The sequence below is a fragment of the Electrophorus electricus genome, chromosome 5, assembly GCF_041902795.1.
Source record: "Electrophorus electricus isolate QZ-2024a chromosome 5, ASM4190279v1, whole genome shotgun sequence".
NCBI classification, from domain to species: domain Eukaryota; kingdom Metazoa; phylum Chordata; class Actinopteri; order Gymnotiformes; family Gymnotidae; genus Electrophorus; species Electrophorus electricus.
Genome location: NC_137501.1, coordinates 10,341,919 through 10,368,907, shown reverse-complemented (window position 1 = coordinate 10,368,907; position 26,989 = coordinate 10,341,919). Strand labels below are relative to the sequence as shown.

At 41.2% G+C, this 26,989-nt stretch overlaps 1 protein-coding gene across 4 annotated transcripts; it reads left to right on the top strand.

Moving 5' to 3' along the window:
* Positions 1 to 212: 212 nt before the first annotated feature.
* On the top strand, positions 213 to 26,989 carry epg5 (ectopic P-granules autophagy protein 5 homolog (C. elegans)). 4 transcript variants are annotated; one of them, XM_081714157.1, is made up of 45 exons: positions 213 to 291; positions 866 to 921; positions 1,118 to 2,011; positions 2,458 to 2,701; positions 3,141 to 3,271; positions 5,514 to 5,621; positions 6,374 to 6,447; positions 6,700 to 6,811; positions 7,754 to 7,868; positions 8,015 to 8,165; positions 8,336 to 8,497; positions 8,796 to 8,953; positions 9,654 to 9,808; positions 10,239 to 10,379; positions 10,899 to 11,060; positions 11,279 to 11,401; positions 11,737 to 12,002; positions 12,157 to 12,297; positions 12,863 to 13,007; positions 13,145 to 13,342; positions 13,429 to 13,539; positions 13,804 to 13,926; positions 14,179 to 14,345; positions 14,798 to 15,031; positions 15,271 to 15,394; positions 15,708 to 15,855; positions 16,304 to 16,475; positions 16,737 to 16,899; positions 17,128 to 17,270; positions 17,501 to 17,657; positions 18,046 to 18,240; positions 18,789 to 19,002; positions 19,602 to 19,732; positions 19,911 to 20,118; positions 20,615 to 20,690; positions 20,781 to 20,884; positions 21,066 to 21,241; positions 21,360 to 21,545; positions 22,419 to 22,628; positions 22,728 to 22,872; positions 23,199 to 23,441; positions 23,664 to 23,883; positions 24,373 to 24,588; positions 24,696 to 24,810; positions 25,294 to 26,989. In XM_081714157.1, exons 2-45 carry the CDS (start codon positions 910 to 912, stop codon positions 25,474 to 25,476), a joined length of 7,656 nt encoding a protein of 2,551 aa, XP_081570283.1. In that variant the 5' UTR covers positions 213 to 291; positions 866 to 909; the 3' UTR covers positions 25,477 to 26,989. The 4 variants fall into 4 exon arrangements, with proteins under 4 accessions (XP_081570283.1, XP_081570284.1, XP_026884574.3 ...); XM_081714158.1 differs by lacking the exon at positions 213 to 291 and having other exon boundaries at positions 867 to 966; positions 26,622 to 26,989; XM_027028773.3 differs by lacking the exon at positions 213 to 291 and having other exon boundaries at positions 867 to 966.

Genomic DNA, 26,989 nt, shown 5'->3' with positions numbered 1-26,989 from the left:
ATTGACGAGAAAATGTAGTTGTTACTGTCTAGCAACATGTAATCCCGGCTACCGGGACTTTATTGAAAAGAGATTCCAGTCACAAGGGAGTCATGCTGTCTTTTATTAAGATAATCGCTTTCAGTATATTTGCTTATTCAGAAAGTCGGTTGAGTTTTTCCACTTCCTTCCTGCATGCGTTTCTCAGTTGTCCACTCTCGTTCGCCGTCGGAAGGTGGAGAATCATGTGACACGGATTGCGCTAGAATTCCCGGAACCAAACAAAACAAACATTTGGGTACGACGTGACGGGTAGGTCCTACGTATCTGATAGTACTTGATCATTGTTTGGTGTGGCTGTGTTGATACACTTGAGGTAATGTGATTGCTGTCATTTGATGATATTTGAATTGGCTAACGATAGCTGTTTTGTTTTTGGGAACGCAGAGGCAGCTGTTTTTCTCTGTAATCGCTAGCTAATCTTTGACAGGCAAGCTAGGGGACCAAGTTTCTTGCTACTTGCATTTTGTTGTAGTTGGTTACTATAAAAATATATAAACTTCTTTTAGTGTTTAGGTAGCTTATACAACGCATTAAAGATCAGTATAAGTTTACCTAAGATACAGCTGTAGCAAGTCAGCAAATGACTTGCCATCTTGTAGTTAGCTGAGCTAACCTAAGTGATATCTGATTTGTCAGTTATATAGCTAACGGAACTGCCGTTTTCTGCACTACCATGATTTTCATTGCGGTTTCTAGTTATCTAGCTAACGTGTATGTATTTATAGGTTAATTCTTATAAGTGTAAGAATAACTCGTATAAATGTAAAGGCTACGGTTCGAGCTACTCATGCTCTTGCTTTAAAAGTGCCTCGTTATGTTACAGGGGTCTGTGTAGATGAAAACTGAAATGAAGAGATCTACATAAAGATGGCTGAAGCGGTGAGACCAAAGAAATCAAAAGTTAGATCCTCTGGAAAGTCGCAGGTAGACATCGCTACAGAAATGTCAGTTATTTATGTTGTATTGACACCAAAGAGACACAGCTGAATTTTAGTTAGGTATTATAACTACCTTCACAGAAATGGCAGACTCCTTTGGAGTTTGACTTGAGTTTATTTATTGTTTTGCTCCCCAGAACAAAAAGCAGCAGCAGTTTGACAGTTTGAGGAAAGCAGCTGAGCCTGCAGTACTGTGTGCTCCTGGCCAAGAGCTTGCTGCTGAGTTCACAGATGTTCTACTCAGCCTTCCCACTGAGCTGCCCGCACAGGAGCCTCTTAGCAACCAGACATCAGCAGACCAAACTGAAAAAGCAGAGAAGGACCAAAACAAGCATCAGCTGTGTGAGGAGGCAGAGACCGCAAAGATGGCCTTTAGCGCTGGAGAGACAGAGCATAAACTGTTATTACAAGATGGTGGAGTCAAAGAGGACCAACCTCCTCCTGCCTTGCTGCTGAACCAGTGTGATCTGAAAACTCTCTGTAATAAAGTTGAACATATTAGTGTCTCTTCCTTATTCCCTTCCCTTCCCTCTCCATCTGTGCAAAGCCAACTCTTGGTCAACCCATCTATGGTCAGCTCTGGACTAGCTGAGACATCTCTTATGCCATTAGTGGTTGGCACAGGCAGTGCGTTTGAGCAAACACCTCCCATGCCAGCTGTTCTTCCTCTAGCCGACCAGGAGTCCTCTCCCCCTAGCCTCGTCCCAGTGGAGCTTACAGAGTCAGAGAGGCCCCACGAGAGACTATACCCGGAGTTGCCCTGGTCATGCCTGACAGCACAGCCCTTCACCAGTGAGCAGCTGCGTGTGTGGGAGCCGGGCTCCTGGCTCGAGAGCATAGAGCTCCATGCCTCAGAGTTCCAGGTGCTGGCCCACCAGGAGGGCCATGAGCTGCACGAGCTGCTGCTCAGCTACTGGAGGTGCCGCAAGCAGCTGACCCAGGCGCAGGCTGAACTGCAGGCAGCCAACTGCGACTGCAAGAGTGCACAGAACCGCCTGTGGAGCTTCAAGGATGAGCAGCTCACACTGCAGGTTAATAATTGAGAGAGTTCGGGATACGGGACGTAAGAGCCTATCAAGTCCTGATAGGCAAATCCAGTGCTGCTTTATTGTTTGAGTCAACAATAAATCTCTTATAGTTTTTGGAATGCTTTCACTTTGCATATTCATGAAATGCATATATTCTTGAAAAGGTTTAAAGGCATGCTTCTGTGCTTCTTTCTGACTTGTAATTATTTAAAAAAAAAAAATTAACAGCCCTTATTGTGCAATATAAAAAAAAAAATTTAAAGCAAAAATGAATTTTAAGGGCATTGCAAAATATCACACAATGTTTGTATTTAAAACATGAATTGTGTTTTGGGTTTTTTTGGGTTTTTTTTTTTCTCACATTCTGTTCACCAAAGCTAGAATGCTAATCTTTTTATGAGCCATCTTTTCACACTTCCTGCAATTAATGTGGGCTTGTTGTCTCCCAGGGTGTGTGCGCAGACCAGACCAAGGTGTGTGGCTACCACCGCTTCCAGCAGGTGGCTTTGAACGAGGGGGCAATGGCTGAGTTGAGGCGCCTGTTTGAGGCCAAGGCTGATCTGCTCCACCAGACTGTCGCCCTGCACTCCTACACATCCGTCCTCTCTCGTCTGCAGGTGGAGTCGTATCTCTACCACCTGCTTAATACAAACCCCTTCACCAGAAGTGTGGCTGTGCATGAGGCGAGCCCAGGCAAGTCAATATATACAGACAGGCTCTGTACATAAGGAAGGAAAGTCAATATATACAGATATGCTCTGTACATAAAGTAGGCGAGTCAATATATGCAGAGAAGCGCTGTACATTAGGCAGGCCAAGGCAAGTAAATGTACAGCTAGGCTACATATGTAAGGCAGACCTAAGCAAGATGGTGCTTCTTTCAAGGGACAGGCCTTGCCAGTGATGGTGATAAGGGAAATGCATGTTGAGATTGACCAAAAAATAAAGCCTCTTCTGATTGCAGGTTTTGGCCAAGTTATCTTTGATGTATGATATTGAGGGTTTTAGAATTTGAGGGTTTTAGAATTCACACTGACTTACTTGGGTAATATTATATTACCTATATATATAATTCATACAATTAAGAAACTGTATTTTGTATTGTTTTGTCTGGTTTGCTTGCGGTTTCCAGGTGGTAGCAAGTCCCAACCCTCTTCCCTGCAGCCACTGAAGGAGAGTATTGGTGTGCTGTTCAGCTTCACCCGCCGGGTGCTGGACGATTCTCAGTTCCAGAACGACATTCATCTGTGGCTGCAGAAACTGGTAAACAACTTACTTTTACTGAGAAACATCTACTCATACTTTACTTGTCTTTACATGACTACAGCGCTGTTCTTCCCCAGCAAAGTATGATGAAATGCCATTGCATTGATTTATTTTATTCCCCCCCCCCCACCTTGCCTGGTGGCAAGCGGGCACCTCTCTGGGGAGAGTGATGGTGTTGGCATTTTAGCCTGATATGTGCTTTTGCCCACTACAAAATCTAGCTGCTTTTATAGTGAAATTATTAATCTATAAACTCTTAGACATTAGCTCATTCATAATGATTTACTGCTGAAGCGCGTTTTTCACTGCCCAATGTTTCTTTGTAATGAGTACCCATGAGTTTATCACTACCTTTGTTAGATAACTAGTTAGTTTTGTAGCTGTAAGATGCAGTTGACAAGTGTTACTTATCTATATTTTTCTGAAGGTGGTTCACCCAAAGCATTACTTTACTTAGCTCTCTGAGTGATAACATTATAATTCGTTAGGGTTAGGAAAAGTGCAGGGCTGGGAAAGTAATTAGTGCATCTTTGACAGCTTTGAATTCATTGCAAACTGAAGATTCCATTGGTTGTCTGGCAGTGTCAGAGTTCACCTCCAAAAGCGAAGGACTTTGAACATGAACTTGCTTAGTCATTCCAGATATCACGCCAACTCAGTCTTTGAGCACACCCCTCCTGAAAATTTTAGGCTGAGTCATTGCTGAAATGGAGAACAGATGCTGTAAAAGAAATCTGGATCTGAGGCCCGCTGTACTGCTGTCCTTCCCCAATCCAGCCCATTTTTTGCCAGTTATTACACCCCCTGATTTCAAGTATTGACACAACAATCCCAGGAAATTAAATGAATGTGGCAAGGCCTGTGTTGCTGCAGAGTTTCTTGACGTAATCATTATACCTCTCCACAATGTGTAACCACCCACAAGTGCTACAAAGAAGTGTTCCCTGTACTAACTTCTGTTTACGTGCCTACACTGGTGACAGGAGGCTGCTGAGCGTCATGTGAAATCTGTTCTCTTTACACTACCACAAGTTCTTACTTCGTTTCATCGCAAAATACTTGCTTGAAAAAGAGAACATTTTGCCCCATTAGAAGTCAATAACCAATAGCCTTGATAGGGAGCAGTTTGTCAGGGCTTTTGCCAAAAGAAACAGAATACTGATTCTGTATTTTATTTTGTTCTAAAATGTTATACATGCTGTTGGCCAGCAGAAAATGTTTGGGTTTTGGATACACACTTTACATATTGATTTAATTTGTGTATAGATGATGTGTATATGTAGTAGCTGAGTTAATTGGAAATGGTTTTACTGTTGTTGAATAATTGCACTTTATAAAACTTCTGTCTCAGGTTCAATGTTAAATACCATTTAACGTGTTTAAAGCAGTATGACGTTTATGCTTTATTAAGTTGTTTTAAAATAATCAACTGATTTCAAATTCTTGTTAATTTAGTTAATGCAGTTGTTCTACTGAATATAGTCAGAATTGAATTAAGGGGGACTTTTATTTATTTCTTTATATACAAAAAAAAGCCAAGCCAAGGAATCAAATAATTTACTTCATTTCTAGGCTTAGGGTTTGGCTTAGAATTACTCCTGAACCAAACTTTTTTGTCATTTTGTCGCATACCCAGAACCATTTTAAATACTTGCCTTTAATTAAATATTTGGGCTCATCTGTATGTCCAGCAGCCATACTAAAAAGATCTACTTGCTTGTCTATTGTGCTGCTTTAGAGACTATAGCCTTAAAGATTGCAGAAATAATGTTAACGAGTTGTAATATTGTTGACGACCTGAGTTTGATTTGATTCTCATTATTTGTCTTTGCAATATATTTAGTATTTTTATGATTATCACTTTGTGTTATTTTTTCAAATGTTATGTATCATTTAGCACAAAATGAACTTTAAAGCTCATCAGCCAGCCATCTCCACTGGTCTGTGTATTCATATCTACATGTCACAAAATTTAGCACATAATAATTTTGTTACAAAATGTTAGCATTTGTTGATATTCCAAACAATTTTTTGTCAAGTGTTTATCATATGTAATTTGTAGCCATGTGCAATGGGCAACACTGAGACTATTAATAAGTGTTAATTATTTTGTATTATTACTTATGGTTTCAGCAGATATGCTGAAGTTCATGGCTTGTTAAGTTCATATTAACTCTAGTTATAAGTAATGTTCTTTAAGGCAACTTTAATGTTTCCTGTTTTTGGGCTTTCTGTGTAGGTGTCTGTATTGCATCACGTAGGCTCAGCAGGTGGCCATCTGTATACCCTCAACCATCTACTTTGCTGTCCTGCAGGTGTTGGGAAATGGGCTGGCCCCTTCCTACAGGTAAACCATTAGGGAGTATGTTTGGTTGTTTGTCTGTTTGGGATGTTTGTCAGTGGATGGGTTTTTAATAAACAGCAATTCAAAACAATTTTTAGGTTTTTATAGGTATGTAATATTCTATTCAAGATCACATTTGGCAAGACCAATCCAAGACCGTGTCCTTAACTTAACAAGTCTGAGTCAAGACCAAAATCAACAGGAGGACAAGACCCAGATGAAACCATAACAGAGGCTAATTGGCTGAGTCCAAGTCCAGACCAAGACAAGAAAAAATGGGAGTTCAGTTGAAAACCATTTTCAAACTATAAATAAATCATAGTTTACAATACAAAGACATTATCATTTATCATTTTTTATTGGTAAGAAACAAATAATGTATCAAATAGAGAAGCATTAACAAAGACCTTCATTACAGTCCCGAAACAACTCTGGTCCCGGTAGAGAGCCTGCTTTCAAAGCCTTCCAAGCTTTAAATCATAATAAATAGTTTGCGATCAAATGACAGTGACTGACTCACTATTGCCTTTGTTGTAGCCTCGCTTCAACTCCAGTGTTTTCAAATTCATTAAAGAGGTGATTTTTTTTTTTTTTTTTTTAATGAGTATTGTCCAAGTATGCTGCTTCTAGGAAAGCAGGCCCTGATCTTGATTGAACCATGATCTCTACATTAATCTAAACAATTTATCTGGATTTAAAGACAACATTCAAAAACGACTTCTCTGGTCATTTTTCCCATCTATTTCTGTTGTCAGATCAAAGTGCTGGACAATCCATCTGGAGTTTATCACTTTATGCAGGCCTTGGCAATTCTCATGTCTCCAGTGAGGTGAGGATCATGAAAGGACAGACATTTGCTCTTTCACTAATAGTTTAGTAAACATTTAATCCACACTCTATCTTAATTGTTTAACTATTTGTTTCTAAATTATTTTGTACAATGTCTGCTGATACATTACAGTTGTTAAATATGTATTATTTAAATTATATGTGTGATTCCAGTGTTTATCCAAATCCTAGACTTATTATTTAGAAAAACAGCAGCTATGCATTTCAGCACCGGTATTTTTGTGATCTCCAGGGACCGTGCAGACTTTCTGTGCCATATGAGGCCCAGCAATGTGAAAAATAATAACAGCTACTCAGGGCATGCATCTGCCAACTGGACTCTGGTGGATGAGGGCGGAGAAGAGGTCAGTAGCTACAATGGACTAATGTCTTTGATGATGTCTGTTACTTCGTGTTAAAACTTGCACCTTTTTTTAATAAAAGTAATTTTTTTATAAACGTTATTGAGGCTTGGGTAAAGAACGCTACTATACTTTTTGTCCCGTAACAATTTTCATTAAGACACTCGTTAGCAGTTTACCAGCTTGAGTAACTGAAAAACTGAATTTGTTACTTTAAACCCACCTTAGGGTCAGACATGTAGTGTTAGCATGAAAAGATAATCACAAGTAATCTGCATTGATGCCACACTTGCAGCAAAGCAAAGATAAAACGCTTGAACTGAAATTTCCAATGCTCAGTACTACTTTTCTGAACTTCTAGGTTTTTCCAAAAATACTGTTTAATAAAAAACTATTTAATAAAAATAGTGTGTCAAATCTGGCATCACACTATTTTGGACCTCACTGGGTTTTGTGGATTCCTAGCATTTAGATCTGCAAACCATTAAGCTTCACATAGTATATCTTTAAAAATGTACTAATTTTGGGACCTGTAAAGATGAAAATTTGTTTATCATTTGTGTTTATTAACATTATTGTAAATTATACAAGTTCTGTTGGATAAGAAGTACAAGTATCTTTTATGACCCTTTTAATGTTTAGGGGTCTTGATAAGTATTACATTTTGTAATGTGGTATCCTTCATATATTATACTATGGGTCATACTGAGTATGCCTAACAAATGTAGTTCATTCAGAATGTAAGCATTTTGCTATGGCTATTATAGTTCTCTGTGATTGCATAACAGAGCTTATGTATACTGTAGTGGAATAATGACCAAAAACATATAAACATTGATTATAAAACACTAATGCACTGTAGGGAAATTATTTCTATGGATTTATGTAGCAGATTATTGTTTTTCAGTACAATATGTCATCATTGTTTTCCCCCACATCTGTCAGGACGAAGATCCAGAGACGAGCTGGCTGCTGCTCTCAGAGGATGACCTCATCACTCTGCTTTCACAGTTTCCTTTTGATGAGCTCTTCAAACACTTACTGGGGATGTCCTCAGCAGGTCAGGCAGTAACACCGGACCGTAGCTGTGCAGTGCAGACTTTCAGCATCTTAAATTTCTTCATTCATGAAAATTTCATTGACGTGAGCAAAAATAACAAGTGGTGTTGTCAATACTTCATGAGTGCACTGTTATGTTTGGGTCAGGCAACTACCAACCTCAAGCCACCACCAGTCAGAAAATGATGAAGATATTTGCTTTTGCCTCATCGCTGGTTGAGTTGCTAGCTGTTGGCCTGCAGACCTACAACCGCGCACGCTACCGGCAGTTCGTGAAGAGAATTGGCCACATGATTAGGTCAGCTGGCCACCATACGCCCAATAAATCATTTTTCTGTTATGGAACTCCGAGCTTTCAAAACCCCCTGTTAACCAGAAGTCAGTTTAAATCAGCAGGTGAATGGCTCTATGTAGGTGAATTGCCCTCTGACAGACTGACTCATGCATGTTCTCCCTTTAATGGGCCAGGATAACGCTATGCTACGTGAGTGACCACTGGGCCCAGTACATCAGCCTGACTGGGGTGGGCAGGACCACCATGCAGGAGCAGTCCTTCTCCATGGAGAAACTGCAGGTTGAGTTCGACCACCTGTTCCTCCGTGCTGTCTTGCATGTCCTCAAGGCCAAAAGGTGAGCTTGCTTCTGTTAATCACGTGGCATTGATGTTTGAGGTGAGGTGTTTGTGCGTATGTGCACATGGGAGACTTTCTCACTCTATTTCTTGCTTTTAAAGTCAATACTTTTCTGAAAAAAACCAACAGAGCATCAGGAAGTAATGATTCATCCACAGGAACAATGATTCATCCACCCAGATTTAATTCCACGACCTTAATTACTCATCTCTGTTGCTTCTACTGTTCAAATATTAATCAGGCCCCTCTTTGACCCCTTTGAACCCCTCGCCACCCACTCCACCCCTCCCCTCCAGATTGGGCATTTGGCTCTTCATGTCTGAGATGCCTTATGGAACCCTGTCCAGTGTGATGCTCTGGAAGATCTTCTACATCATGCAGTGCGCTGAGACGGACGGTCTGGACAAGTTGAGCTGCAACCTGAGTGTGGAGAACTGCATCCAGGCCCTCCGTGGTGAGAACAGATCCTACTTGCAAACCCATAACTAGCTGAACTCCTACACTCTTACTGCCCAACCCATACACTTTGGTCCTCTGATACAGGTCTCTTTTCCATCCACAAGTTTAGATTGGTCTCTGTAGGAGGCAGATCCTTTAGTGTCAGGGCCCCAAAATTATGGAACACTTTACCTCAATCTCTGTCTCTGCTCTTCATGTTCCTCTTTCAAATCTAATCTTAAAACATACCTCTTTTCTCAACATTTTTCATAACTTCTCTTCCTATTCATATTTGTTAATTGATTTGTTGATTTTGTCAATTATTGTCTCTCTTTTTTTCTGTCCATCTTTCTCATTGTAAAGTGACACTGAGTCTGTGAAAGGTGCTATATAAATTAAAATAATAATTATTATTATTACCAAAGAAACTGGAGCATAAACAGAGTGTAGGATTCTGCACATGTGTAGAGTGAAAATTAAACCATTGTTTTTTGGATACTCCATGACTAATTATAGTAACGTGACTTACGTGATGGTTCTTAGATGGCTTTACATGATAAATGTAAAGTAAAAATCTGCGAAGTCACATGGCATATTCTTTTGCTGTATACTTAATGCAGTAAAGTGGAAGGGAGATTGTTAACTTTTGTGTGCGTGTGTGTGTGTGTGTGTGTGTGTGTGTGTGTGTGTGTGCATGCACCTGTTTGTCTGCCTAGAACCAAGTCACCAGGAGAAGTTTGAGGCCTGGCTGGCAGAGATAAACAGCTCCGATGGAATTTGCCTGCTGACCACATTTGCGCACATGGCTCAGCCCAAACGCACTGACGCCGACCCTGAGTTTGTCACAACCATCATTTTGCAGATTTATGAGGTGGTTTGCTGGACATTTTATACCCAAAGCCAGCCAGTACTCTGCATTGGGAAATTTTCATAACATATAAAGAAACTTTTGTGTGCTGAGAAATAATTATTGATATAATAATAAAGTTGCCATAAAGGTTTTCTTCCTTTATCACATTGTGAACCCGGTGGTATAACAGATTTTTAGAAGCCTAGACATAAGTACTGCTTTTTTCCATTGTGCATGAGTTTTTGATCAGAGTTCAGTGCAGTTGGCTGGGCACGGTTAGGTCTTCTACAGTTCAAAAACCTCATTCATTTATCTCATTTTTACTATTACATTCTATACCAGAAAATTGCCATGCTTCATCCCAAGGGCACATCCATCACTAAAAATATAAAGGAAAAAAAGAAGAATCTGGTCTTCCACATCAATTCTAACATTATTCCCCATGTCTCAGGTGTCTTACGTCTGTGTGTCCACACGGGAGATCTTCTCTAAAGTGGGAAGAGAACTGCTGGCTGCCATTGCCTCAGCCCACCCGCTCATCATCTCTGTACTACTAGGGAGACTCAGGGAGACCATGGAGAAGGTTGGCATGGTGGGTCACCTCCAAGAGAGCAGTTGGGAGTGCCTGTCAGTCCACCCTTTGGGGTGCTTGGCACTAGTTTTCAATAAGCGAAGCCCTTAATTAGCTGTCAATTAAACATGTTCATGATGAATGAATGAATAAGTCTCTTAGTGAAATGTCAGATTCCCTGACTTTTCCTGACAAGAAAGTTGAATTTCCGTGACCTACTATGAACGTAAAAACAGGCCGCCTTTGTTAAATGGGTGTGAAAATATCAACTAACCATAACAACCTCTCATATTATATGGAAAATGTGTAATTCTAACATTTTGATAAATCCCAACTAAAATTTAAAGTTGCTACAAACAAGATATTTTGATGTGACCTCACCCAATAAATTATCAAATTCCTTCACTTTCCATGTCTATTGCACTTTTTGAAATTCCATGACGAGTGGGAAGCCTGAAAAATATCGAGTATTAAATATAACCAGTATGGCTTCGGCAGTGTTCATATGATCTCCTTTGTTTTTCCCCTTCTTTCCTCCAGGTGTCCTTGTACCTATTTAAGGAGCTACCCCTGCACTTGTGGACTCCAAGCCCGGCTGAGGTTGCAGTTGTTCGCAGCTGGCTCCTAGATTACAGCTTGTCAGCAGTGGAGAACAAACTGGCCTGCATTATCTTGGAAGGCCTTAACTGGGGATTCCAGACAGTGAGCACAAATTGAAGTTGAAATATACGTGGTGGGGGTGGTAAAAACATGGACTGTGGTGTTTTGTGTTACAAGTATTACCACGCTATACCAAGTGTAGTGAAGGGAAACTACTGCTCACAGCAACAAATATACTCATCACATGACCTAACTGACCATGGGATTTATGTTGTTAACATGACTACGCTTATCATGCTGAATCTTTATTTTGCCTTTAGGATGGCAGCCTTGCCCTGTCTGCTGCATTGCACAATGAGGTGGCGCTGTTGGTGGTGGAGGCCTATCAGAAGTACCTCACAAATAAACCCTATGCTGGTCTCATTTCAGAGGGCATTAAGCAGGTACTGTTGATGGAGTTTTTTCAGAGCTCAGAACTCAAATAAAACAGAAATCTAATAAAGCCAATGGTGCTTATCTAGTGTGCTCACTGGATGGCACTGTGTCTGTGCTCAAGAACTATTCTAACACAATCTTGGCTGATACTGGCCTACTCAGTTGCCTGGCCAAACTTTTATATTCTTTTGTACAACTGCAATCCCATTAAAAAATCTTCTTGCATGTCTTCTCTCTCTCTCACTCTGCCTCTGCTTCTCTCTCTCTCTCTGTCTCTTGCTACTTTCCCTTTCTTCATTTTTGCTCTTACTCTTATACTTCTGCTCTCTTCCCTCCTCTGCAGGTGTCTTACCTAGCCAGCATCATGCGAATGGGCCAGACCCCAGAGACGTCCTTCAACCAGTGGGCGTGGGACCTGGCAATGCGTCTTAAGCTCCACTCCAATGAGAGGGCTCCCCAGGACGCCTGGTGTCCGCTGCCCTCCTCCACTGGGCCCACTGTGCCCGAGATCACAGACTCCCCTACCATGCACCCAGTGCTCAAAGCTGTCAAAGCAGGCATCCCCATTGGCTGTTTTCTGGCACTTGACATGACCAGCATTGGCCACAGGTTAGAAAGTGACATGTTACTCTTATATATTGTTTTAAATTCGATGATATTTTTTGAATGTTTTGTTTGATAACATGATTTCTTTGCTAAAGCCTTGTGCATATTTTGTAACTTCATCTGGCATAATTCTTAACTGTTTTTTTTCTTTCTCTAGTCTGGAGAGGTTCTGCAGTGAAGGCATTCCTCTGCTGAAGATCTTGGTCCAGTCTCACCACCTGAAAGCTGCTATCCATGTGTTGGAAAATGTCCTACCACTGGCTTATCACTGCCACTTCTACCTGCTTAAGAATGAACAGTTAGCAGCCACTTATGTCATCAGAAATATTTCACACTTCTGTTTGTTTTCTTGCCTTTAGTAGTGCTCTTGTGATTGCTGACAGTAAAGTAGTTTGGGTGCCAGATGGTGCGGGTACATTTTCTTACTTCCTGCCATTTTGCCTGTTTGTGACAACATTTCGCCTTTCATTGCATTTTGTAATCTACTTGTTGAGTATTCTGCCAAAAAAGTCTAGTTTATTTAAGGAGCAGACTGTCCAGATGGGATGAAACCAACCTAGTAAGGTGGAGAGCTCGCTGACACAGTGAAGCCCTTAATTCGATGGCAAAATTTTTAACTGTTGGTGTTTTTGGTGCTCGAAATTCTGAAATTTGTGTCCCTATGGACGCTTCAGTAAACACCCCTGTTGTGCATTTTAATGAGGACGTTACTAAGAAAACTTCATTTGGAAAAACTGTAGTCTGATTATGGTCTTAAACAATAATGACATTTGAGTTTAAGACAGTATCTAGTCTGGTAGAATAGGTGTAGTTTATTGTCTGGGTGTTTTTGTTTATTCCTCTTATATTTTGTGTGTCTTCAGGTTTCTAAACTGCATCCAGCTTTTCATACAGCTAGACAGTGGGGCACCACAGGGTGTGACCCAACAGGTCACACACAAAGTGACCCAGCATCTAATAGGCACCTCCAGCTGCGAGAACGTCAAGCTCATCAACAGTATGATCCAGGTATGACTTCGTTGCTGCCAGTTCCTTTTCCTTAATTAGTCCAAAAAGTACCAAACATCTAAACAGTGGAAATACGAGACAGATGAGGGATGGTTAGAAGGTTCTGTGAAAGAATGCTTTCTTCATCGCTGTTCCAGGCCCACATCTTGGAGAGCTCCAGGGTTGGCTGTGTCGGAGCCGTAGCCGTTTTGGAGTTCTGGCTGCAGGTTTTGATAGAGCAGAACCTCTGGCACAGAGACAGAACCATCCTGTACCTTCTGGATCATCTGTGCCATGCTGCCTTTCTCCACCAGCAGGAGGAGTGTCTCCATAAAATCCTCTATCAACAACATAAGGTGCTGCATACTACATCAGAGAAGGAATAACAGTTTGTCAGCGCTATAGTGGAAAACAAATGCAAATATATGTTCTGTCTGTACAGAATGCACTTGGTTACCATGGTGACAAGGGTCTGTTGTCATCTCTGATGGGGTGGATTGTGGCAGGAAACATCACTCCTTCCTTTATTGAGGGCAATGCTTTAACTGGTGAGGTATGAAAGAATGTTTCTGAATTATTTTCTCCCCCTCTTTTTTTCTGTGGCTTTCTTTAATCTTTGAACTGTTGTAGTACTGTCAAGTTGTATTTTTAAGGGGGGGGGGGTGCTCTCAGAAATTAAAAACATTGCCATAACATGATGAGAAAAAAGACTTGTATAACAAAAGAAGTCAATTTAAATGAGGAGTTTCAAAAGCTGTGTACGTGACTTGACCTAAATATTAACCTCTTATTGTCCCACATTTGTGCTTGGTCTTAGGTGTGGTTTGCTTGGTTAATCTTAAACATGGAGTCCATCTTTGAAGAAGACTCTCAGTTGCGGCGCTGTGTGGAGCACGAGCTGCTCTCCAGTCCTGCCCTCACGCCTGACCAGGCTCTCAAGGTGCTGTTGTCACACACACACACACACACACACACACACACACAATATATATATATATATATATATATATATATATATATATATATATATAATGTCACACACACTAATATTTTATATATATATGTGTGTGTGTGTGTGTATGTATGTGTATATATATATATATATATATATATAATTTGTGTGTGTGTTTAAATTGTTTGCTACATTTCTTGAGTCCTCAGTCCAATCAAGGTGTGTTCTTCCGCCAATCAGAAGGCTCAGGTGCGGCTGAAGCTTCACGTCGTTCCCTCACTGCAAAGGCTGATGGTCTACCGGTGGGCTCAGCAGGCTCTGATTACGCCAGCAGATCACCCACTCCTGCCTCTCATCTGGCAGAAGTTCCTACAGCTCTACCTCCGCCAACCTGGCCCAGAGTTTGGGTGCGTTCAGCGCTGCTGTTACAGTACACTATTAAAACCAAGCCACAGCACAGATTGGGTTTAAAGTTACTGGTTTTAAATCATTTATGAATGTGGGTTTATAGTCATCTTTTATTTAAATTATCCACTGTTACTCATACTGCATTTTAGATTTAAATATATAGCATTTGTACCTACAGAAGTGCTCTGTTAAAAACATATCCTCATACTAGCATAAATTGGTTAGTGTCAAGAATACTAACATTTCCAGTGTTCAGTAAAATGGTATAAGGGCAAAATGAGAGGGAAATTAAAATTGTGGAATGCATTAAAAAGGAAAATGAAATCGCCTCCAGCCAAACCACAGATGTGTTCCTAAATCGCTTAGCTGTTCCGTAGCTGTCTCTGGTGTCTCTCATGTCCAGTGTCCTTTGCGTGTTCAGTAAAATGTCCCGCATCTCGTGTGCTGTCAGACTGGAAGCTAAAGGCTGCATTGGGAAGCGCTACTTCCACAGTGCTGCCCACATCACCCTGCTGAAGGAGCTCAGGCAGCGGCTGGTGGAGGTGTGTGACTTCCACCACGCGGCCGGGAAGGCCCTGAAGGTGCCCAACCCGTGCAGCGACACTGCCAGCGAAGGAGAGACCCGCCCCTGCACCCCCATCACCCAGTGCATGACGTCTCCCGAGCTCCACATCGAACTGGTTAGGTACGTCTGTGTGATGGTTACAATGCAAAAGAAATCTAACGGGGGGTGGGGGTATACATTTTCCTAATTAAACTTTTGTAAATAAGATTATACAGCCTATTCACAAACATGCAAGTTAGAAGTTCTTACAAGTGGCATTTATTAAGAGTAACATGCGTCAGCCAGTGTTAGACATTGGTTCCAGCTGACTGGTGGGCAGGCTAAGGTACTTTTGTTGTTTTCTTTATCTTGTTTGGCAGACTGTTCAGTGCCTTTGCTGCGTGGATGGATGATGAAAGCCTACAGAAACAGGAGGTGTTCTTGCCCTCTCTACCAAAGCAATACGATGCCCATCGGCTGGCCAAAATTATGCAGGGTCAGCAGGTAAGACCCAGCCAGAACATTGTGATCAGACCTGTTTTTTAAAGAACAGTTCATCCAAAGCACTAATATTGCTAGTGCATGGCCATTTGTATAATGTTAACTGAGATGTTCCACTATTTATTTTTAACAGCATAGAGTTTAGCGTTTTAGTGAAGTTTGTAAAACAATATTAAGAGTATTCATTTGTTAAAGTTACTTTCTAAATCACCAGAGAAGGAGTTATTACCTGACCAGACTACATGTATATATTTTTTTATTATTATTGTTTTAATTCCAGTATTTTACTGAAGCTACTCTTTTGAATATGGCTTAGGAGCTATGGATGGAGTATATGGACATTGAGCGAGTTCAGCATGAACTGAGTGAAGTTCGTGGTTTGTGGGTAAAGGTCAAAAGGGAACCGTCATTCTCCCATGGCAGCAGCAACTCCATCTTTACTGACTTCATCAACCCTCAGGCTGGTTTGTACACCTTTTCTCAGCCCTCTCCCAACTAGGGTTAGTAAAGACTATAACAATTGTTCGAACTGATTTGTGAGAATTCAATCTAATTGAATACATTAAATTATTTTGACATGAGATCGGAAAGTGTCAAATATCTCATAGGTCCTGAACAATATCATAGATCCTGAACAATCCCGCCAGCTATTTTGTGAAATTATGTGGTGGGATTAGTGAGGCTGATCTATGTGCTCTTTGTTCAGTTCTTCCATGGGAGTTCAGCACACTGGAGCCTAGCGAACACACTGCTTTTAACAGTTGCTGTACTTAACAGAAATATGGACTATGTGGAAAGCTTACCAATCTTAACTGAACTCTGTCTCAGTTTATTTACATGACTGGTGGTTGAAATTACTTTAAAGGATGCTGTCCTTTCAGTCAGTATTGAGGCTCTGTTGCTTCCTTCCAGCAAGAGAACGCATCCTCACCAACCTGAAGAAACATGATGCCCCTCAGGCAGCGTTGCCCCTGGTTCCTATGAAAGCCCCGGTCCCTGATATTCCCACCGGGAGCCTGTCCGATGAGGGGGCATCCTCTGTTCTCATCCAGCATGACCTCACTAACCTCCAGCACCAAGCCAAGTGAGATATGCATTATACTCTCAGGGCAGATAGTTGGTAACAAAGGAACATCTCTATTATTGTGACTGCTAAGTAACCATGAACTTTAATTGATTATTATCGGTTTCCGCTTTTTTCAGCACATTAGTTGTTATATATTCTCAGTTGCATTTGCCTCTTTATCCAAGTGAATCATTATGGGCCCCAAAGTAGAGGTTTTGGTCATGGTATTTTGAGCCAGTGGGCGTGAACTACCTTGCTGAAATTTGAACTGCGTGCCAGGCTGGCAGCGGTGCGAGAGACGCAGCAGGTGGCTCTGGACAATGAACTACTGGAGCTTCTGCCTCAGCTCTACACCAACCGTGAGGAGCAGCTCTCCATGCAGCTTGAGTGCAGGGGCAAAGGGGGCCAGCCCTGCCAGGGCCCCGCCCACATCACAGTGAAGGTGCCTAGACATACTACGCGCATACACACACATACACACACACGCACAGACAAAATAGATTTCCTCCCTCATCAGTGCATGTTGCATATGTATTATATATGTGTAATAAAAAATGTCTAGGCCTCAGCCTAAACATAACAATAATCTTTACGTCAGTATCCAAAAAGATGCACGTTTTTGTGTACTATTTACCTCACATAATCTACACTCTTCCGCGATGTATTATAGTATGCAGGCATGCACAAACTTGAGCCAGTCCAGAACCAGATCCAATCCCTGAAGACTGACATCAAGCAACTCCAGACAGATGCAGTTAACCCCCTTCCTCAGAGCCTAGCCGAGGCCGCTGTGCACACCGAGAACTTTATCACGTCAGTACATTTCTCATTCTCGGAAGGCTTTTTCTGGCCTGTTTCAGGCCACCTGGGATGCATGCAGTGTTCTGAAATTAATTGAACGTAATTTATAGTGCTTCCGGAATGTTCATTTGTGGTGTAATCATGTAGTATTCATGTTCTTTCATGTCACTGGTGTACCTTCATGTTATTCGTGCACCTTCATGTCACTGGTATACCTTCTCATCCTCTTTTTCTACATTTAGGACCCTGGTTAATGCCTACAAGTTGCACCCTTCGCCAGCCTTCCAAAAAGTGGGCATTGCTGCCTTCTATCAAATTGTTTCTTTCGTTTGTGAGGACACCCAAAGACATCCACCTACTCGTCAATTTTTTACATCCTGTGTGGAGATTCTGGGACAGGTATGGCTTTGGAAACTTCAGTTTTGCAAATCTATTCAATCATTAGGCATTAAGCTTTCAGGGAGGGGTTTGTAAGCTCTCTGTATACTGTCCCCCCTTTTGAGTCTTGGTTCCTCTCAAGGTTCGTTCCTCATGCTCTAGGGAGTTTTTCTTGCCACTGCCACCCTTGGCTTGCTCACTGGGGGCTTGGACTTGGACATTTGTAAAGCTGCTTTGTGACATCTGTTGTGAGGGCAGTGGTAGTTCAGTATAACAATACATATTTTCCTTTTCAAGAATTGCTGTTTTTGTTGTGTATAATTTTTATGAAGTATGTGTAACAGTAAAATACATGAGTCCAGTGTTACTCGGGTTGTGCTATAGGCTGCCTGTATTTCCCCACGCCCAGGTCTTTATCCGGGACATTCAGACAGAGTGCCGGCGCGTGCTGAAGACCATCCTTCAAAACAGGCGGCTGTGTAACCTGCTCTCCCCCTACTTCACCCCCAATGCATCGCCATCCGAACTGGTGGCTTTGTATGAGGAGGTGGTGCTGGCACTCCACGCCGACAGTGGAGACGTCATCTTCATGCTCCTTACAAAAGTAGGTCTCGGTCTCCTGCGCTCAGTTTTGTTAACCAATGCTTATGGTGCTTGCTTAGTTTTAATGTCTTTGACCAGGAGTGTGAATTTTTTAGGGCAAAATATGACAGAACAAAACAGCGCTGAACCTTTGTGATTTGGGAATTGGGGAAAGGGGTGCGTTTGACTTGCTACTATTTTTGTGTGAAGTTCAGGGAATTAAAGAGAATCTGTTGTGTGAAATTGAAATGAAATGTTGGCTTTTAAAGGTGTAGTAGAGGTTAACCTTTAATTATCACATGACCCTTCCTTCTTATATTGGAGTCCTAATTAGTTTATTCCCTTGATGAGATAGTGGAGGTTTGCCATTCTGTAAGATATCACCACAACTTGGTCTTTTCCTTACCAGCTTTCCATTTAAAAACATTTCTACTTGTTTCTGTTATCTTTTCACTCAACTTTCCACTCTACACTTTACATTTCGGTACACATTCGCACCATTAGTAGAAGTTAGAATAATTCGTTACAAGTGAGTACTTACTATTAGACTCCCTCTCCTTTCTCCTCTAGTTTGACCTGACACAATGGCTGTCTGCCACTCTGCCTCCATTCCATAAGCGGAGCCGTCTGATGGAGCTCATCCATGTGGCCCTCACGGCCTGTGGCTTGGAGCCTGAGCCCGAGGTCCTCATGCCTTTTAACCTCTTCTGCAAGCACTGGACCGAGCTGCTGCTCTACCAGTTTCCAGACCATTACAGCGATGTCCTCAGGCTCCTCACACATAGTGAGTCATGTGTACTGGCAGTGAAACTTGCATATGGGGGCTCCACCAGCTCACGTAGTAGGGCGAGTAGGGTATGGTGCTAGTGACACCAAGGTTATTTGTTCGATTCCCAGGAGGATTCACATACTGTCATACCGATAAATAGTATGAAAAGAGTATCTGCCAAAAGCTGTAAATGACAGTAAAAAGCATTGGTAAAAGTGTCGGTGCAGTTCGCCCATATAAATTATGTTTGGGAAGTATACATCCATATAAGGAAATCTAGTCTAATTCTGTTGTACCATAAACTTCGGACAATTGTTGCAGACAACACAGTTACACCCAGATTTCTTTTCCAGTTCTGTTTCATTATGCAAACTCCTTGATGTGCCCACAGTATAAGTTTTATTTTTACATTTGACAACATTTAGCTGACTGTCTTATCCAAAGCCATATGTAAAGCACGTGACGGCACCATTTTCTCCTTCCTCTATCATACTTGTTTCAGCTGTTTAGATGATTACCAAGCTCTTCATAAGATGAATGAAGGGCTGTTTTTGGCAGATGGCTGGGCCTGTAAAATAACTTGGAATCTGACCATAGATATTTCTGCCTGATAGGCTCTTCACAGCAGCTCCTCAGTGCCGATTGCTGGAGGTCTTCACTGCGAGCGCTTGGCTGTTCCGCTTATTCGAAGAAGAAAGCATCCAAATCCTCCTCCACACACTCTGTCCTTCTCTCTCCTCAACAGGTATTGCATTCACATTTATTAAAGCGAATGCTACTTTTATTTTGACAAGAGATGTGCCTTGTATACACTGAGGCCTTGTTATCAAAAATAAAACTACTACATTAAGGACTGAATAATAGTAGAATATTCTTGACTTTATTTCTCTTATTTTGTCTCAACACTGCACTTTTCCCACCAGGTTGATGAAACGATAGAGTGGCTCTCAAACTACTTTCTCAAACTCCGTCTGTCTAAAGGAGACTTCCGCAGTTTTGGCCTCCTTTCCAAATGGAGGCCATACATAGAGGAAGTCAAGGGGTTCTGGGAGTATCTCATTAATTACCTCATTGATCTGGAGCTGAACAGTTGTAGCAAAGAGCCACTGGGCAGTGCGAGATTGGTCAAAGGTACAAAAATGACATGTGACTTAAAATCAGTGGATAAATTTAACCCAGCAGGGGTGTTATAACACAATCATATCAATATATTCGACATGTTAGACACAAGGTTAAAATAATTACTTTCAGGTACTGTGACTGTTAAGGGATGTTATGATTTCAGTATCCCTCATAAATCATATCAACAGTAATGAAGTATAAGTATATGAATACATACTTATCCAGTAAGTATTCAAAACCAAAAGAATGGTTTCAAGTAAAAGTCTAACAAATCGTTTCCAGTTGTGTACCAGTGTAAGCTGTACTGCATGGTTAGCTATGTGCATAGTAAAGCTATTCTATTTTACTCCTCTTTTTTTATTTTGTCCAGAAGAATTGCCTTTTCTCTTGTTGCCATACCATTGTTCTGCTAATATGTTGATATTGTTTCCATTCTGTGATTGTAAGCACTGACATTTAGTGTTATTGTTTTTAATCTATGCCTGAACATCATTTTAAAATGTAGCTCTTTGGGACCTTCACTCAAAGATGACTAAACTCTTCAGGCCCTGGATTCTAGTACTTGATACGGATGATGTGAGGTACGGTTCACTTTGCTTACTCATTTAGTGACATAAAATTGAGTTATGACTATTATAATGATTTCCATGTGTTTGTTGTTTAAACCACAGCAATTCTCGCTGTTCTCCCTGGCTTGAATCTGATACCACAGTAGCAATCAGCCTGGTCAGCCTCTATACACAGTTGGCTGAGACCTTGCATGACAAATTCAAAGGTATGGGTAGAGGATTTACCTTGAGGCTTTAGTCAGATTATCATCTAAACACATCACTCAGTCATGTAATCCTTTTTCAGTTAACACTGGAATGTTAAGTAAATATATAAAATAACTTTCTGACATGTTTGTGTAATACAACCACTTAACTGGTTCCCAACATTCTTTTTTATTGGAACAGACCGCCTGTTACCAGGGCAACGAGGAGCCCTGTGGCTCCACCTCATGCAGTACTGTGAGAGCTGTACCTCCCCTAAGATGCCTGAATACCTTCTGTACACCTATCACACAGAGTATAGCCATCTGCCGTGGAGGGACCTTCATCCAGACCAGGTCATCATGAACCAGTTCTTCAGTGTGAGTGTACCACTATGCACTTTAAATATCCTGTCGTACCCTGACAGTAAAATATTTTAAGCAAGACCACACTCTTGTGTACCTAAACATCTGAGTACATAAAGTCTGTGTACTCCAGGTTGAAAGAGGAAGTCCAAAGACCTGTTTCCTGTTCCTGGGTGAAGTCCTGTGTGAAGTCAACTGGGTCAGTGTGTTAAGTGATGCCATGGGCCCAGAGCCCTCTGCCAGTGCCCAAACGATGGTCGTCTACCTCATATACCTGATGGTCTTCCTGGCTAAAGAGGACCACCTTCTTAACAAGCCTGTGAGTGGCCACAGTACATGGGTTCAGACTGTTTTTATGGTTCCTTTTTAATTACTCAACAGTTTTAATAATCACTGAAAGCCTCTTTGCTCAGGTCAGAAAAATGTTTGCTTTTAGGAGGCAGATTTGGTGGAGTAGCATCTAGAAATTTTAAGCTTTCACACAGTCTTTTTATTCTTACACCAACTGATCTTTTGCTGTCGAGTGCAGTGCAAGTTAAGACAAGTTGACACATGTAACACCAATTAATGCCACTGAAATCAATAACTGATCTCCTGAAGGTAACTTTTTACCTTCAAACGTCTTCTTTAAAAGTCCTGTCAGAGACTTTGATGTAGCCCCAGTAGAGCCCCAAAGCATCAGAGCATTGAAAATGTAATGTGTGTGAACTATTTATGCTGGTGACACATGCACCCTGCGCTTCAACCATGCACATAGGAAATATTTGTCACTGCAACCTTATTTAATCCAATTGGGATATTACTACTACAAAAGCTAAGGTTTCACCTTTTGGCTAAAATCAGCATCTGAAGGCATGGAGAACATAATTAACCAACTGTGGTTCAACTCTGACTAAGTTTTGCAGCTGATTAATGAAGAATCAGCTGAGCCTACTGTCTCCTCACTCTCAGACAATGCACCAAAGAAGACAGTCACACACATGCATCACACCTCCTGACGCATGGACATTCCCCTTTACCAAGACATCACTGATACAATACAGAACTGGCCAATGCTTTTTTATTTTCCTCTCAGAAATTGACATTTTTGATAGATGTGTATATAAACATTTTTTGTATGCTAGTCCAAAGGGTTGTGGGTTTTTTTTTTGGGTTTTTTTGTATTTTATTTCTTTCTCTCTCACTTCCACAGGAATCTCCCCTTTTAAATCTGCTTAGCCAGTCAGCATCGCTGCCCTGGCATCTAGTAGACGTCTCCTCCTACCAGAATGTCACAGGCTATGTGAACACACATTATCCAGCCTCTCTCGTTCTCAGCCGAGACACGTCTTCACAGCTAGTTATCAAACTTCTCAAAATTGCTGCTGGCTTTGGATCGTCCTTTGAAGGCCTACATCACAAGGTTTTCATAATTCACCCCTAATTATATTTACCATTTCCCTATTTTCAAGATGGCCATTTTTTTTTTAATCTGGCTGTGCTGTTTATCCTCTCCTACTAGGACATGACTTTAAAGTGCCAGTCATTTCTCCATCTGATGGTGCAGTTTCTGACATCTCTGGATCAAAATGGTAACATCAGTCTGGCCTCATTAGAGACTGAGATGGAGAAGCTTTTGGAGTACATTGTCATTTTTAACCCCCCTGGTAAGAGAATACAACTTCCTCCATTTGCTTCCTCCACAATTATGAGCTGTCAGCTCATAACCAAAAACTTGTTCAGGCAGTTCACCAAGACAGCATTTTCATTGCTGCTTCATTTATTAAGTGTAATAGTTCAGGATTTCATGACATTTACTTGTAAGGTTTTTCCCATACGTTTGGGTGGGGGGCATGGATAAATAATTGAATTATGAGATAAAAAGTGTACTAAACATTAACTCATGTGGAACACCTTATTTATCAGTTTCATTACTTCAGTATAATTAGTCATTTAAGAGAAATACACAATCCTTGCCTTTTTTCTTTATCAGAAACAGACCTCCAGCGAAGACACATGGCCACTTGCAGTCTGTTTGCTGAGATGCTGACCCTGTTGAATGGAGCAAGTGTGTCCACGGCAGAAGGGCTTAGTTCTAAGCTTCACTCTTGGGTGGAGAAGAGGGCCCGGGGCCCACTGGTCTTGCCTCTTCTCACAGCTGCCTGCAGATGCCTGGCCTCCGTGCGTCATATGACACTCACCACCGAAGCTTGCATAATGACCTACTTCAGTGATGGTAATAGTTTCTCAGCATGGAGATATTGGTTGGTTTTTATCCTCAAGTTGTTTAGATTTTGAGTCTACATTCCTTTTTGTTTTAGTTGTAAAATGTTTATAGAAGGTAAATCTGTTGACACCAGAGCATCCTTCTGTGTAGGTTTGAACATTTACTCTTTCGATGCTGGTTAGTCGTGATAGATAACCCTATTCTGTTCCTGTGAATGTCCCTCTGTCTCAGCCGGCTGTGTGGATCAGTACTCTGGCTGGGGGCCGATACTGGTCTCCCTCCAGGTTCCTGAGCTGACAGCTGAGGACTTTGTTCAGGAGAGTCTGGCTCTGGGCAGTTACCTCACCCTCTATGTCTACATACTCCAGAAGCTCAACATGGAGCAAACCCTGCTCAGTGAAAAGAGGACTCTGGTGTTGCTCAACTCCTGGATCAACCAAGTCTTTCCTAGGTACCCTTAAACACCATCAGGCTCAATGTAGACCAGTGGAGATGTTTTGTTTGTTTATAGAAATAAAACAGTGTAATTATGCACCGCTGATTTTGAAGAAATGTGTCTTTAATGCACTCTGCCAAGTGCTCTGCATAATTGATTTAATGTACTAGTTTAATCAGAGGAGGGACAGTTAATAGTTGTTCAGACTACTGCTACTTAGTCTAAATACCATTTAGATTTATGTTCATTGGGCCATGTGACCTTAGTATTAATAAGATAATGAGTAGATAAAGAGCAAGTCTAAACCCAAGATTAAGCATGAAAAGGTTCACAAAATATTATGGAAAGAGATCTGTCTCTCCCCCATAGAGCATGACAGATTGAAATGTTAGCTAAAATAAAGTGCTAAAATGATAGCTAAAATCAAAAACTATATGTAATTCATATAGTGCACAGTACCTAAATATATATGATATGGTTCTGGCTTTCTGAATATTACTGCAGTGGTCCATCCGACGAGGCCAAGCTATTCCTGTGGTGGCACAAGGCCTTACACCTGCTGTGGGTTCAAGTGGATCAGGGCGACCCATGCGGGCTGGACACTCTGGTCCTGTCCTTGATGGCCTTCCAGAACCGGCTAGCCCAGCTGGCAGAAGAACGGCTCAATTCGGGCATCCTGGGAGTCATTGGCCTGGGAAGGAAATCCCCGCTCTCCAACAAGTGAGGGAGTGTGGTCATTAAAATGCTTTGGATAAAGGTTTGATGGTACATATGTAACATTCCAGTTCTTGTGGAGCTTGGGATAATTTGATGTACATCCATTACAGATTTCGGGTTGTTGCTCGTAGCATGTCCGTCTTCCTCCTGGTGCAAGTACCATCGGAGAGCCAGTTACGCCTTCAGCCGGGAACAGAGCTGCAGCTATCCCCTAAAGCCCAACAGGTAAGAGCCCACATTTAGTATCACGTCTAAAGGCTGTAAAAAGGCAGAAGTACAAAGAGTACTTTTAATGCAGTGCTGTTTATAAGTGGCTATTTAGACATGTAATGTAGCTTTTTAGACATCAGACATGGGCTTTCAGTCGTCCTTTTTTGACAACATTAACGCCATGATATTTAGAGAAGTCATCATAAACATACTCTGGAAGAAAACTCCTTTTGCTTTCTGTGATGAGTGGAGTTTGTATGAGAACATGGGGGATTCTTAGTGATTTTTATTCATATAATATTATACCAATGAGAACTGAACAGTAATGAAAATGTATTGGATTAGGTTTCCATTAACACAAATGCAGATTTTGAAGTGCATTTATAAAGTTGAGTTAACATTTAAATAATAGTAAATGCAGAGGATTACATTTTCAAGATATTAAACAGCCTTTGTATACCTTCTATGAGGTAAATGGCATGTTCCTTGTCTTCTCAGGGTTTGGCTGTTCTGGAGGCCATGCTGGCTAATAAACAATATTCAGAGCTGCAGTCATCTCTGAGCCAAGCCTGTCAGTTTATAAAGTACCCGGGCCACTGCCTACATGATGGCAACCGTCTTTTAGCCCTGCTCATCAACTCACTCTACACAGATCTCCACTACCTGGATATCATTCGCTAACAAGGTCATAGACTTGCCTCTAAAGTGCGACGGCCAAGGCTAGCGCCCAAGCTAGCACTAATGAACTCGTGGGGGACATTGGGAAGATCTCTACATAACCAGCATGCATTGAGTGCTCTCTCACTCCATCACTTTCTCTCATTCGCTCTGTGACTCACTCTCTCTTTGTCTCCTTTTTTGTAACTTTTGTACCCTTTTTCTCCTTCTTTCATTCTTCCTTCCTTCCTCCCTTCATGTCTCTACATTTCACTTTAGCTCAAAATTAAGGTTGGATTTCTCTTTATTTTTTAAATGCTTCTTTTGCACTATACTGTCAGTGAGCCAAACATGACTGGTGCCGCCCCAGCCTTTCTCCTATTGACCTTCCTCATTTAAATCAACCCATTTTAAAGCTGCTTTTGGTGGTAGAGCTAGGCCCTCTGTGTGCTCTGGTTCATCTCTTTTGCTCCTAATGTGGAAATGTGATTGCTTAGTACCAGAAAGGAGTATATCAGTTATCAAACTCTTCTACAAATTCAACACAGAGTTTGTTAAATATTACATGCAGTTTATAACAGTGTAGACGTTTAAAGGTTTGTGGGCTCTGTTTTAAGAGACATTTGGTGATATTTGTGAGGGACTGACACAGAGACAGGTCTTACAATCTATAGTGCTTTCTCAAGTAAAGTGACCTCAGATAGTGTGATTGTAGTCCAACCAAAATGTGGGGGGGGGGGGTTTGTTTTGTTTTGTGTTTTTTTTTTTGTGTGTGGTTTTTTTTTTTATTATTGTTTTTTTGGAAGCTGATGCGGGTACCATGTGAGAAGCCCTATAACAATATAAAATCTTGCCCTTCCTCCAAGATGCTTATTTTACTTGATTTCCACCCATCTTTTAGGCATGCACTTTCAAGGATGTTTGCTTGAGGTCAGAAGTTCAGTAGATCTTATGAGTGAATGCTTTTAGTATATTAAGTGGTATGCTATTCTTTTCTTTTTTGTCCATATTTTCACAAACTATTTAAAACGTGCTTTATTGCTGGCACAATGGAACACGATGGGTTATATATAGGCATATGGAACACAATGGGTTATATATAGGCATATTTACACGGATGCATCTCTGTTATATTGTAATTATATTTGATTTTAAAATATCCTTTTTAGAAACCACCAGAAGAGAATGCAGTTCATGTATGTTGGGACTGAACATAATGCTGAAGCAATATCAAACCTCAACTAGTGAAGATGGTCCCTCTAAAGCACAAAGCACACCAGTTTTTCTTGTCTCACAAAACCCAGGACTGAAAAATTTCTTTGCAAATGTAAACAAATGTGATATGAAATTGTGTATTATCCTTCTTGCCTTCAAATGTCCTTACAGTATGTGGCTTTTTTGTATCGTGCCATGACTCTTCTGCAATCCTTACACTAACATAATGTCATATCAGTGATTTGTATACTGCTACTGTGAATGAGAATAGCCCTAGAACATGTCTACCAATGTCTATAATACAAGAATGAAGAAGGAAAAA